At 34.4% G+C, this 12,197-nt stretch overlaps 1 protein-coding gene across 3 annotated transcripts in view; it reads left to right on the forward strand.

Moving 5' to 3' along the window:
- Nucleotides 1-11,890, forward strand: part of LOC116765363 (innexin shaking-B) — a 29,834-nt gene extending 17,944 nt beyond the window's left edge. For all 3 annotated transcript variants that reach the window (XM_032654836.2, XM_032654828.2, XM_061527096.1), the window contains 3 exons: nucleotides 8,428-8,647; nucleotides 9,402-9,525; nucleotides 9,601-11,890. In XM_032654836.2, the coding sequence (XP_032510727.1) occupies nucleotides 8,428-8,647; nucleotides 9,402-9,525; nucleotides 9,601-10,006 (750 nt within the window). In that variant the 3' untranslated portion in view covers nucleotides 10,007-11,890. The remainder of the gene's footprint in view (nucleotides 1-8,427; nucleotides 8,648-9,401; nucleotides 9,526-9,600) is intronic.
- The last annotated feature ends 307 nt before the right edge of the window (nucleotides 11,891-12,197 follow it).

Below are 12,197 nucleotides of genomic sequence, written 5' to 3' on the forward strand. Positions count from 1 at the left end.
GTATTCGAAAAGACCTTATAACGCTCTCTTCTAGTATTCCTATCGACTACTTCTTCCATACCAATACCTCTATAAAGAAACAACGAGCCACTTCACACGTGACGTGATTAAAATTGCATAATACGAGCACCCAGAAGATATTTTAGAGACAGGGTATTACGAGAGTGCCGTTATGAAAATGAAAGCCCTTGACGAGCTGATCGAAACGTCCTCAGGATGTAAGGCATCGTGTTCACGTCCAACGCCAGCTGATTTCATAACACTATATACTTTCACTCCGGTTTTTATTCTGTATATCGGACACTGGTTAGGAAAATGACTATTATATTTCACGAAACTTCAATGCTGGGTCCATTTCATATTTTTTTAACGGTTGCTTATAGCTCGTATATATTAGTTTATTATAAAACAAAACTGCCTTTAAAACTAACTGTAATCATTATCGAAGTCAATAGAATGGTCCAACAGCGAAGATAATCCACTCCGAAGTACCGAATAGCGCGGATCCAACATAATACGTATAAAACGTATTGATAATGTATTATCTGGTATCTTTATTAACACTATAACATAAAAGTGTTTCTTTATTACCACATAAGCTCTGCTCTAATCTCGCGGGAATTTGGCACACGATACACCGTCTGATATCTCATAGGAACTATAAGGAGTTTAATTTAAAAATAGCAATGGATTGCTTTTAGATGATGCTATGTTTTGTGTATGACAAAATTTATTTACTTCCGTAGAAACTGGAATATTCCATGTCTTACAGCTCATAGATCATAAATCTATGTAGTGTAATCACATTAAAAATACAACATGCTAAGTAACTAGAATGTTTCTTTGGAGAGACAAGTAAAGACATAAAAGGTTATCAATTAGTACGTTATAAAAAAAATCACAGAGCATCCTTTGAAGCACTATCAGTTTGTATAAAATGTCCTCTGTCAAAGATCCCTGAGAACAACAAATACGGGAGAAACGAGCAAGGCTACTAGTATCAGCTGGTTACGTCGTAAAACTGTAACGGTGATTTACGCAGTCTCTTTTAGAGAAAAAAATATTTAACTACTAAATATGCAGAAAATTCGTTTAATTTTTTTATAGTTTAACTTTGTCGCATAATTTCAGCAAATATAAAAATGGAAACGACGAATTCTGTCCTAGAAAGACAAAACTTAAAAGTCGTGTTGTGTATGTATTCATATTCCTTATATTACATTTGCATGCATTGAGACTTAAAGAGCAATAAAATTATATTTTTGTGATACAGAGAGTAAGACTATTTTCTAAAATACACCATAGTGTTTTACATTACTATGTAAACGCGAAAAAAAGCAATAAAAATGATAATATATATTTTTTAATATTTACAGTGAAAGGAAAAGATACTTATATATATTTACTTTTACTAACTAAATATTTATTATTTCCATAAATCCATCTATATTCCAGTCGTAAGAAATATCTCGTCGATGCAGAAAATATAGTCACATATTGTGGCTTTGTCTCCCTCTCGTTTGCTGCAAAGTGAACTATGCCCTCGGGGCACAGGCTTTACGTAAAATCATTAATTACACCCGCCATATTTGTGAGAGTGCCAAGAAATTTGGAAGCAAATAATATGAAAACAAACAAATCACATTCATATTATTTGTATGCTTTTAATATAAATCCTAATTTTAGAGTTTCTCTCGCATAAGTGATGATATTTTTTTATTAAACATGAAGTCGGCAGTATACTCGTATCTTGTCGGTTCTTTGAACTTATCGGTCGCGGAAAGTAACTTGAGAGCATATGACTATAAGAAATCTACCTGGTGCGTCGACCTGTGGCTTAACGTTTTTATTTTCAAGCCATATTTTAATGTAACAAATAGGCAGTAAAATATTAACAATCATGAAACAGAAAATCAATTCATTTTGATATATGTACTTCTAATATTAAATGAAAGTAACAAGAAGATGAACAAAGCAAAGAACAAAAAAATCTCAAGTTTAAATGAAACTAGTGTTATTCGGATTTACTACGCGGATTTTGTTATTTAAAAACTACATAATCCCGACGTTTCGGTTACTTTGCAGCAACCGTGATCACACAGACACCTCGTCTGCCCGTGATTACGGTTGCTGCAAAGTAACCGAAACGTTTGGATTATGTAGTTTTTAAATAATAAAATCCGCGTAGTAAATCCGAATAACACTAGTTTCATTTAAATGAACACTCGCGACAATCTTAGATCTCATAATCTCAAGTTTATTTAAATAATAAATTACTATTATATGCACAATATAATAAAATGATTCCTAACTTTTACGTATGCTTTAAAAAAAATTTGTTCGTCAAATCATTGCATTCATAGTATGTCCAAGAAACAGAATAAGTAAGATGTAAGCCATAATTTTATTTGGTAAATTGTAGATAACTGTTAGTTTTTTAAATTTTATTTTATTGCTATTTTATTATAAAAGCCAACACTATTATATTAGTTTTTTTATAATAAAATAAAATAGACTAGATAGGTGCTGCTAAAGTCAACCAGCATACACTGTGTTTATGGAAAAAATCATCCCATGATAACTCTGTATGCCACGAGACACCAAGTTCCCGCCCGGCAAGATATAACTAAACAAGGTAGCGGTCGGGTTTATGGTATTGCAGAAGATATAAGAATCTCCGGGGCACGTTAGGCCACTGATCTCACAAACAAGAATTCTAAATGGCATGTTCGAGGCCTATGTAAAGTCGGAAGTCAGGAGGATACCATAACTTTATCTGGCCATATTTCGTACTTTAGAGAAGAAGAACAAATATTCCAAGGGTCATGGAGGTCGTCCACTCTATCCACCGACTTCTGCATATTAATATGGTCACATAGAGATATCGATTAAAGTTTACAACACTACTAGAGTACAAATTTATTATGGGATTATTAATTATTACGGTGGAAGTAAAAACTAGTCAGGAAACCTCTCGTCACCTGTACATATGTCACCTGCGAACAAGAGACCCATGTTCCGAGTTTCTCCACGTGATTAAATCAGAAAGGAGTTTACTCGCTAGAGAACCAAGGCAAATTGCAAGAGTTCAGCGTCTTTGTAAGATGAATTGTCAGTATACAGTAGAATGTATAGCCTCCGAATGGTTTGAATTTTAGGGTTACAACCACGACCCGGTATCCGAAAGGTGGCAGGGAAGGATAAGATGAGGCGAGCTGAAAATGGGCAAAGTTGGGTGTTGTGATCGAAGCCTGTGCGAAGCAGTGTACTGATTACAGCTGATAATGATGCTATCCCTGAAAATACAGTTGTGTGTGCTTCAATCAGATATTACACGGATATTTGAATGAAGATTATTTTTATATGTTAATTACATAATTTAAGAAAACAATTCCCTCATATTCTATTTAAACACGGGTGTGATAAAATGAACAGTCTTCAGAATAGATCATACTCTATTAAATATTAAATTTCCATTTCCCAATTTTTGTCTTAAAATATCCAGACGTTCGGAAAAGCTTCGTTTTAATTCAGACACAAACAGTATTCGGTATGATGTGTATTTATTTTTAGCACATTTTTATTGTCAGTCTGTTTATAATTACAGCAATGTAAATAACATTCGCTCCAAACAGAGTTTGCTTGTTTGACACGTTATTAAACAATTCGGTAACATGCCTTAATATTTTCAATGTTTTACAACACTGACCCCTTTAGCTGTATATAATCATTTTATACCAAAAAGGTTTAATATCGAAATAGATGAACGCATGCTTTCAGTCATTGACTTCGGCATAAAAAGTATGAATTATAAGAAAAATCTATGCTATGAACAACGACTACACGGGCTCAGGAACATCAATCTTACTTTATAGCGCTTTGGGATTTCGGAACAGCTTTCAACGACCGAATATTAGACAATTAAGTAAGATAACAATAAATTTTATGAAAATGTTTAAATAAATATATTTTTATATTTATTTTAGTACGTGTTTTAGTATTGCTTATAAAGCAGTAGAATATATATTTGTTGAATTTTAAACTTCAATAAATTTCCACCTTAAAACTAAAAAAGCATTAAAAATATGTTAATGAATGTGAAATTTCGTCCCTTTGGTGGAATTTAGTAAAGCACAGTGTATTTTTAAACGATGTATGACCAGTCCCGCCATTGCTGTTATTTTCTAAACATTATCTCCAGAAGCTATATGCGATCTGTTCCACTTCCATGAGCGCTATTCAACTATCGATCATCCAGCGCTATCTCGCAGATGGTTTGCATTGGCTCGGGCTATTTCTGTTTATTCTAAGATTTCTGAATTATATTCTGATTCTGTGAGAAGTTCTGACACCAGTTAATCTCGACCCAAAATAAGATTTAGCTTCTACTACGCTCCCTAGAAAATCAAATGTGTTACAGCTCACGTACCTAGATTTAGGATTTTTTTCGATAACAGTAGTAAACCGTAGGTCTCCGGCAAAACAATGCTTCGAAGTTCGGAGCAAATAATTTTAATTTAATCGAATCATAATATAATGTTATCCGATGTACGTTATGCCGCCATAATCGCCGACGCGTTTAAATGTGTTGTTAATCTATATTAAGCGTCTTGTACTGAAATTCGTAAATCTCAAATGCATTCACAAAGCCATAACAGACACGTAACTATCAATAAGCCGTGCTACATTGTTGTCAAGTATATTTACAGCCTCGAACTGTATGCCGGTGAAATATCGACTCCCAAGTCGCTCGCCGCTAATTAAGTGGTAAATAATTTTGCCAGCAACCGTGGGAAACTACACGGATATAGTAAATGCGATACGTTTCGAACTCTCGATGAGACACACTGTTGGTAGTATTTATTCTTTTAGTTAATATGAATTCGCTTGCTCTATATGTTTCTGTGTGTTAAACTGATGCACTAATGTATTGTGGGACATTCCACTGAGCTCAGGCCACTCGTAGCGAACGTGATGAAGTTGCCTCGCCTCAAGGACGTCGTGCGTCACGACAAGCGTTTTTTAAATCCTGTTACCTATTTTTTATAGTCTCAAGTTACTAGGGGATTAAAAATATGTACGGAATATTTCACTAACATTCTTTATATTTTGTTATTCGGTTTTTCTACGACAGTTTGCGTACGAAATAAGGAAACTGAAAAGAAATTAATTAGTTCAAGGAGACTTTGTATTTAAATATACTTAAAGTTATGTATAAGAAATAAACAGAAAGTTTGAATAATACATGCGGCGATGTTGCGATGAATCGTCGCAGTCATAACTCGACCAGTCGGAAGTCCTGGCACGAGTGCTGGACGGGGTGATAGCCGAAATGATTAAGAACTAGCTGCGGCCCATCAGATTATATTAATGGAATTATTATCGCACGCTTTAACTTATAATATTGACAAGTTATTTCGTCACATTCAGCATTCATTATCGTCACAAAATTGTAAGCGTTTCTTGAGTATCACAATTATTATTTTTTTCTTTAACGTATATACACAGACTGTATATGATAAATCGATATCTAGAATACAGATTTTTATGAGATTTGAAAAATAACATAACTTTTATTTATATCTCCAACATAAAGCTGGTTGATATCATAAAAATTCCCGCCACATGCATACACGTACTCGCGTTGACAGTTCGATAATATAAAATAGAATTACTATATAAATATCAGTATATATATAAATTTGAATGCTTTACAAATATCGAAACAATAATTCTAGGAGTCGGAAGCGGTGGCACGCGTATTTCAACGATAAGTTGCGCCAAGCCGTGACGTGGACACATCCGCCTGTGTACATTGTTAGCTTTAAAAATATATACACAGAACGATCCGATATTCAAAAATGTAAGCAAATACGCCCGATTTATACAAGTGTTTTATATGAAGTTACATTTTAGTCTGAATTCGATTCAATATCAAACATAAAAACACAAAAGTTTCGAAACTAAACGAGACGTATATCAAAAATAAAATTGCGCACCGTGAATACAGTGTCCATTGAAACAATGTCACGACTATTATTAATTATTATCGGTTGAGTTTGTTAAAGTAACGTAAAATAAAATATTCCTATTAGTTAAAGTATTAATGAAACAAAAAAAAAGGAACCATTTTTTTTTTATTCGCGTCTTAATTATAGTACAAGTGATTGGAAAAATAAAATATACTGACATGTGAGTATTGTTTAAACAAGTATGACTTAAAAGTCTCCTGTCTTGGAAATATATTCTTCATAATCAAGCAACCAACAATATTGAATGTAAAGGGAATATTCGATCTGTTAAGATTTTAAATAAATATAAAGTAACTGAGAACTATGTATAGTGGAGCCTCAGATATATGTATATATCAGATCAGATTAAATTTTAAAGTATATGGATAGTTAGGCTTTTAAAGTCTTAATACAATGAATATTTGACATACAAACTTGTAGTATTTCATAAATAAGACATTTCAAATTGTTTATTAAATCATAAGAACATTATAAAATACTGAAAAACAGTAGATTTGAAGATATTACTTTATATATAGAAGTAAATAAAAAATATTTTATTAAAATATCAATGGGGACTTGCGTTTTGTTAAACTTAATCACTAATTGAGAGAGCGATCATGAGAGAAACGAATAATAGGACTATAGATATAAACTTTGTTGCTATTCTCATAAATTAGTTAAAAAATCTTTTCTCATATTTTCATTCACCCTTATTTTGCACATTATTCACTCGCATCCTTCAAGGTGACGATATTAATTTACGAAAAAAGAGAGGAAGCCAAAGCTATTCATAAAACGTAATGACTGTACGCCATATTTTCGATCCGCCAAATGTTGCCAGCTCTCGTAAATCTGCACTTAATAAATGGTTATTACTTATTGAGGCGATATCGACCGATCGACTTACAATGTACGGTGACCATGAAACAGCACGCAGTTACATCGAATAAAACAAATTTAGATGACTTCTAGACGGATTAGCACGAGCCAGAAACCACTCGGCACTGAAATCAATTCCGGCCAACTTTAATTAACTTGTCTGAAGCGAGATTTACAAGCAATACAGTTATGGATCAAACGTTCCAGGCAATAAAGCTACGAAAAGAAACGTTAAGACTTTGTGCACTTCAAAAACAGTAGCCCTCGTCGAACAATACACTCACTACTACACTATACCTGCGATTAATGAGGAATTTAATTTACCCGCATATTTGCAGGCACATTTAAATTAAATACATTAAAAAAAATTATCCCTGTGAATTTTGCAGAGCATGCGACGGTACTTCGTAATAGTTATCTTTTCTCAAAAGGTTACTTATACTTGTACTCCTTCCTTTCTGATATGCATTTTTAATTGACATATTTTTTTCAAGAGTACATAATAATGAAGGTGATTTATCCGATATTTGTTTACGTCCGTATTAAAATCATTAGAAATCAATAAAGTTAAAAGCAGCAAAATAGAGACGGGAACTTCGAACCAAACCTAAAATTGAGATGTCTACAAAAATCGTAAAAGTTTTATGACAGAACATCCATGTATCTGACAATACTTTGTTAGTTCGACATTCACATAGCGTTTATGAACGTCGGCCAAAAGTATTCAGATTATGAAATCCCAGCGAGGGACGTAGAAGTTGTTATCTTTCCAGCCAGTTGCGTGGCGCGGTGGAGCGTGAATCGATCACTTGTTGCACGGAGTGAAGGCTGCTACTGCAAACCGTTACTTTGTACGCAACTGGTTGGGATGACGTTAAACTTTATGCTTTTATCACAACCCTGCACGTAACCTTCATTTCCATTTGAAAGCTCTAATCTGAATAGTTCATTCATAACCTTAAATACCTTTTTTTTTTTGGAGGCAATACCACAAATTTACTCACCATCATAGACAGTTCTTAGAAATTCCATAAACCCTTTTACTCTTGCTTTAAGGTAATTCTCTCGAAACTGATTATAATACATACTGAGTTTTACATGTTCTAATAAACATCGTTAGTGTGTACCTTATAAATCCGTCGATAAAGCAATATTCAAATGAACAACGGTAACTGTAAGCGATGAGAGCACTGCTTCATATCCATAAAGGCTTTATGACGCTGTCTAGAAAATACTTTTATTGATATACATTTCTAAGGAAAATACGACTTTATGTTTAGAGTTATAAAGATAAGTATTGATAAACGTACTTGAAGGCTTAAAGCAACCTATCATTGGAAGTGATACAGTTTTATCGACCGGAGGGATTTATTCGTAATGCATTCAAAATCAAAAGTGCAGTAATATTTATTTCACGTTACCGACAGCGAGCTCGCTCCGCGGCTCTGAACGCCTGTTTATATTTTTAGATTGTAGTCACATTTATGATTATTGCTTCCATATATCAATTCTGAGATGATCGCATCTGTTTCAGGCGATGCTGTTCTACGCACCGCGCTGGCTGTGGAAATCCTGGGAGGGGGGAAAGATCCGGGCACTGATGATGGATCTGGATGTCGGTGTGTGCACAGAGATCGAGAAGAAAACCAAGAAGAAGCTCATCCTAGACTACCTGTGGGAAAATCTGAGGTATCACAACTGGTGGGCCTACAGATACTACCTCTGCGAGGGGCTTGCTCTTATCAACGTTATAGGTGAGTTATATGTATTATGTGCATCTTTAACCATAGAAAGATTCAGGTAAGAGTCCCAGTGAAGGCAGGTTAGAGTAAAACTGTATTTGTAATGTAATCCAATATGTGCCACGGATCAACGTTTGGCGATTCAGAGCGACGCGCGCGACACATGGCGACCTGATATTTTACTTTGTGTAAACATAAAGACATTAAACAAGCGACATTTTTTTAAGATAGACGGCGAAAATTATTTGTCAAAGTAGACGGTACTTACTATATTAATATATTATATCATATTTACATATTAAAACAAATAAAAAACTTATATTGATGAAAATAAGTATATATTTTGATTGCAATCCATTTTGCTTCTAAACCTGTAATTTTCATTTAATTTCGAAGTGAAATTGATAATTTAAAATACTTAATATTTTCTTGCCAACAAATCCTACCTTAGTTTATTTTTTTTATCAATAAATTAAAGCATAATGTGCCTGTATGAATATACGAAATATATTGTGAAGGACGTGGTTTCGTGGCCACAATCGTCTAGGGACAGCACAGGCAGCAAATTTCAGCTACGCTGAAGGGAGCTGTTTTTGTTATTGGAAACGCGATCAGCAACAACGATATACGGACGGAATAATAAACTGGCTCTAGAATTGAATTATTTACGTTTTATATATTTTACGTTTGCTTTTGTTTCAAAGCGACAGTTCATTAGATCACAGCATACAAAGAATAATTATAAAGAAACGTTTTCTCTGCCCAGGGCAAATGTTCCTCATGAACCGCTTCTTCGACGGCGAGTTCATGACTTTTGGACTGGACGTCATCGCTTACATGGAGTCTGATCAAGAAGACCGAATAGACCCCATGATATATATTTTTCCGAGGTAAAAGTTCATATAATAAGATCACATTTTATTGTATATTTTGCTGCAAAATTATTTACTGAAATTTTGTTACAGAATGGTCAAATGTACGTTATTCAATAAATTCGGTTCGTCCGGTGAAGTGGAGCGTCACGATGCACTCTGCATCCTCCCCCTCAACGTGGTCAACGAGAAGATCTATGTCTTCCTCTGGTTCTGGTTCGTCATCCTCGGTTTCCTGACCTTCATCACTCTCGTCTACCGTGTGGTCATCATCTTCTCACCGCGAATGCGCGTGTACATGATGAGAATGCGCTTCCGGCTCGTCAGACGAGACAATGTCGACACCATCGTCAGAAGAAGCAAAATGGGCGATTGGTACCTCTTGTATATACTCGGAGAAAATCTCGATTCGGTCATATTCCGAGACATAATGCACGAATTCGCTAACAAGTTGAACCACAACTACCAGCACCATATCCACGGTGTCCCGGACGCGTGACCTCCGATCCCAGGGTGGGTCTTCCACACGTGACTGACGTCGTTGCAGCGCGACATGGACCCGCCCGTCTGAAAGCGCTGGAACTCAAAAATGTCTGCACACTCAAAGGGGACGTTTCCTTTGTTCGTATGTATGATAAATTAAAAACGGGCCAAGTCATCTGCCTCGCCGTAATACGGCTGAGATGAACTGTTTGATATTACACGGAGTGCATGTTATGTAAAAGACTTGTTACGGTGGTGTTCGTGGTCGTTGAAGTGGAATTCTAATATGCAATAATAGATTGTACTTAATGTTTAAGAATGTGATCTCAGGATGAATCCTATCGAAAGCCTTATTGATGTCAACAGTGACGGCTATCCCGTTAGAATATCTAGTGTTCAACTTTTAGAAGTATTTTTACTTGTAGTATCGCTGCTCCTAGCAAGTTGCTGTTTGTCGGAAAGCTTCGTTTTTTTCTACTCTAGCTAATGTACGAGATTTAGCACACAGATGGCACATCGTTAAAGTTTTACACAATATCTCACTTGCAAGGATTTGACAGACCAAGAAAGTGAAATTAAAGCAATAACTAAAGAAATTATTAAGTATCGTAGGCTTAGTGATAAATTATAATCTGGTTCGAAAAAATGGCATAGAATACCCACCATTGGACTTTGATGTGGGACTCAACTGACGTACTTACCTTTTGCGCGCCAAAAGACATTTTACGTTAACTAGCGAAATAATTGAACAGTAATGTATAGATGTACTCGTAATGCAATGTAATCAGCATATATAGATATAATTTACTGGTAAAGTAAGTTCCTTTTATCTAAAAATTTAACATAATTTAAAGTGTTCAAAGTAGTAAGTACGTTTCCGATAACGACTGAAATTTGTAAAAAATAATAAAAATCTTATTGAATCTATTGTCTTGTTTGATTGTATTAGTTTTTGTTACTTGGCATGTATTGAAGAAATTCCAGGAGGTTTAGTATTTAGTTGAAATTACGAAGGGACTAGGTTATTTGCACGGATCGAATGTTGAACCTTCACCGGAAGTGGGAGGAAGCACGTGTCGTCTGCTCGTTGGAGGTTGTCGTCAAGTGTGTATGTATGTTAGTAACGATGTAAGGCCCTTCTAATTATACATCTTGAATTTATTCCAAAACAAGAAATTTAATTGACACTAGGACAATAGATTTTTTTGAATTTTTAATAACTCTGATTCACCGTCAAAATACTTGTGTTTGTTAAATAATATTGCCCTTTAAATGTTTTTATAATTTTTATTGTACATTCGATTTTGTATCTGTTAAAGGGACGTCTTATTTATATTTAGCTCCGTCAATAAATTAATCAATTTAAAGTTTTATAACAAAATGTTTCATTCGATGTATAAAATCACCTTTTCAATTATAATCTATATATATTTACTTAACTTGTATTGAAAATAATAATTACCAACAACGTGGCCTATGTTCTCGCTACATGAACAAACATACAGATTTAGTGATCATTACCGTTTGTGTGGAATGAAATGTTCGGCAGATTTTTTGTTCGTCATTTTATTCAATTTATTTAAAGACGGGGCTAAATATCGGACATGAGTGTTTTGTGGTCAATTATATCATAAAATGGATGCAAACGATTGCATGTGCTTGATGCAGTGAATTCAGTTTCCTTAATGGAGTTTAACCCAGAAATATATCGCAGATTCATCGAAGCGATGATGTGGTCTTTGAAATTGTTTACATCCATTGCTTTTTATTAATCGGAATGCATTTAAGTGTTAAATTAAAAACAGTATTGTACGGTAATCGCCAAATGTTGTGCCAAAGATACGGGCGATTAGATGGAAACAGTTACCACGAAAGATACGAATAAATAATGGAAATATTACTTGTGATTTTATTTTATTTATATATTATTATAACATCTTCAAAGTATGGTATTCAAATGACACAACAATATTTGTTATCAGCCATTCTTAGGCAACAATAAAAGTATAGTGCGCTAGCTCACTGGCTGGTCGGTTAAAGAATCGAAACCTAACTTCGTTGAAAACATGCCTTTTTATCACATTTAGACGTCCAAATATTTCGACACTCAAAGTTTTTTAATTAATATTAATTTTTGCTATCAAGTCAAAAAGCCCGTCCATAAAAGTAATCGTAAGGAATCAGAGCCTAAACATATTAAAATCCAA

Source organism: Danaus plexippus, assembly GCF_018135715.1.
Source record: "Danaus plexippus chromosome 3 unlocalized genomic scaffold, MEX_DaPlex mxdp_34, whole genome shotgun sequence".
NCBI classification, from domain to species: domain Eukaryota; kingdom Metazoa; phylum Arthropoda; class Insecta; order Lepidoptera; family Nymphalidae; genus Danaus; species Danaus plexippus.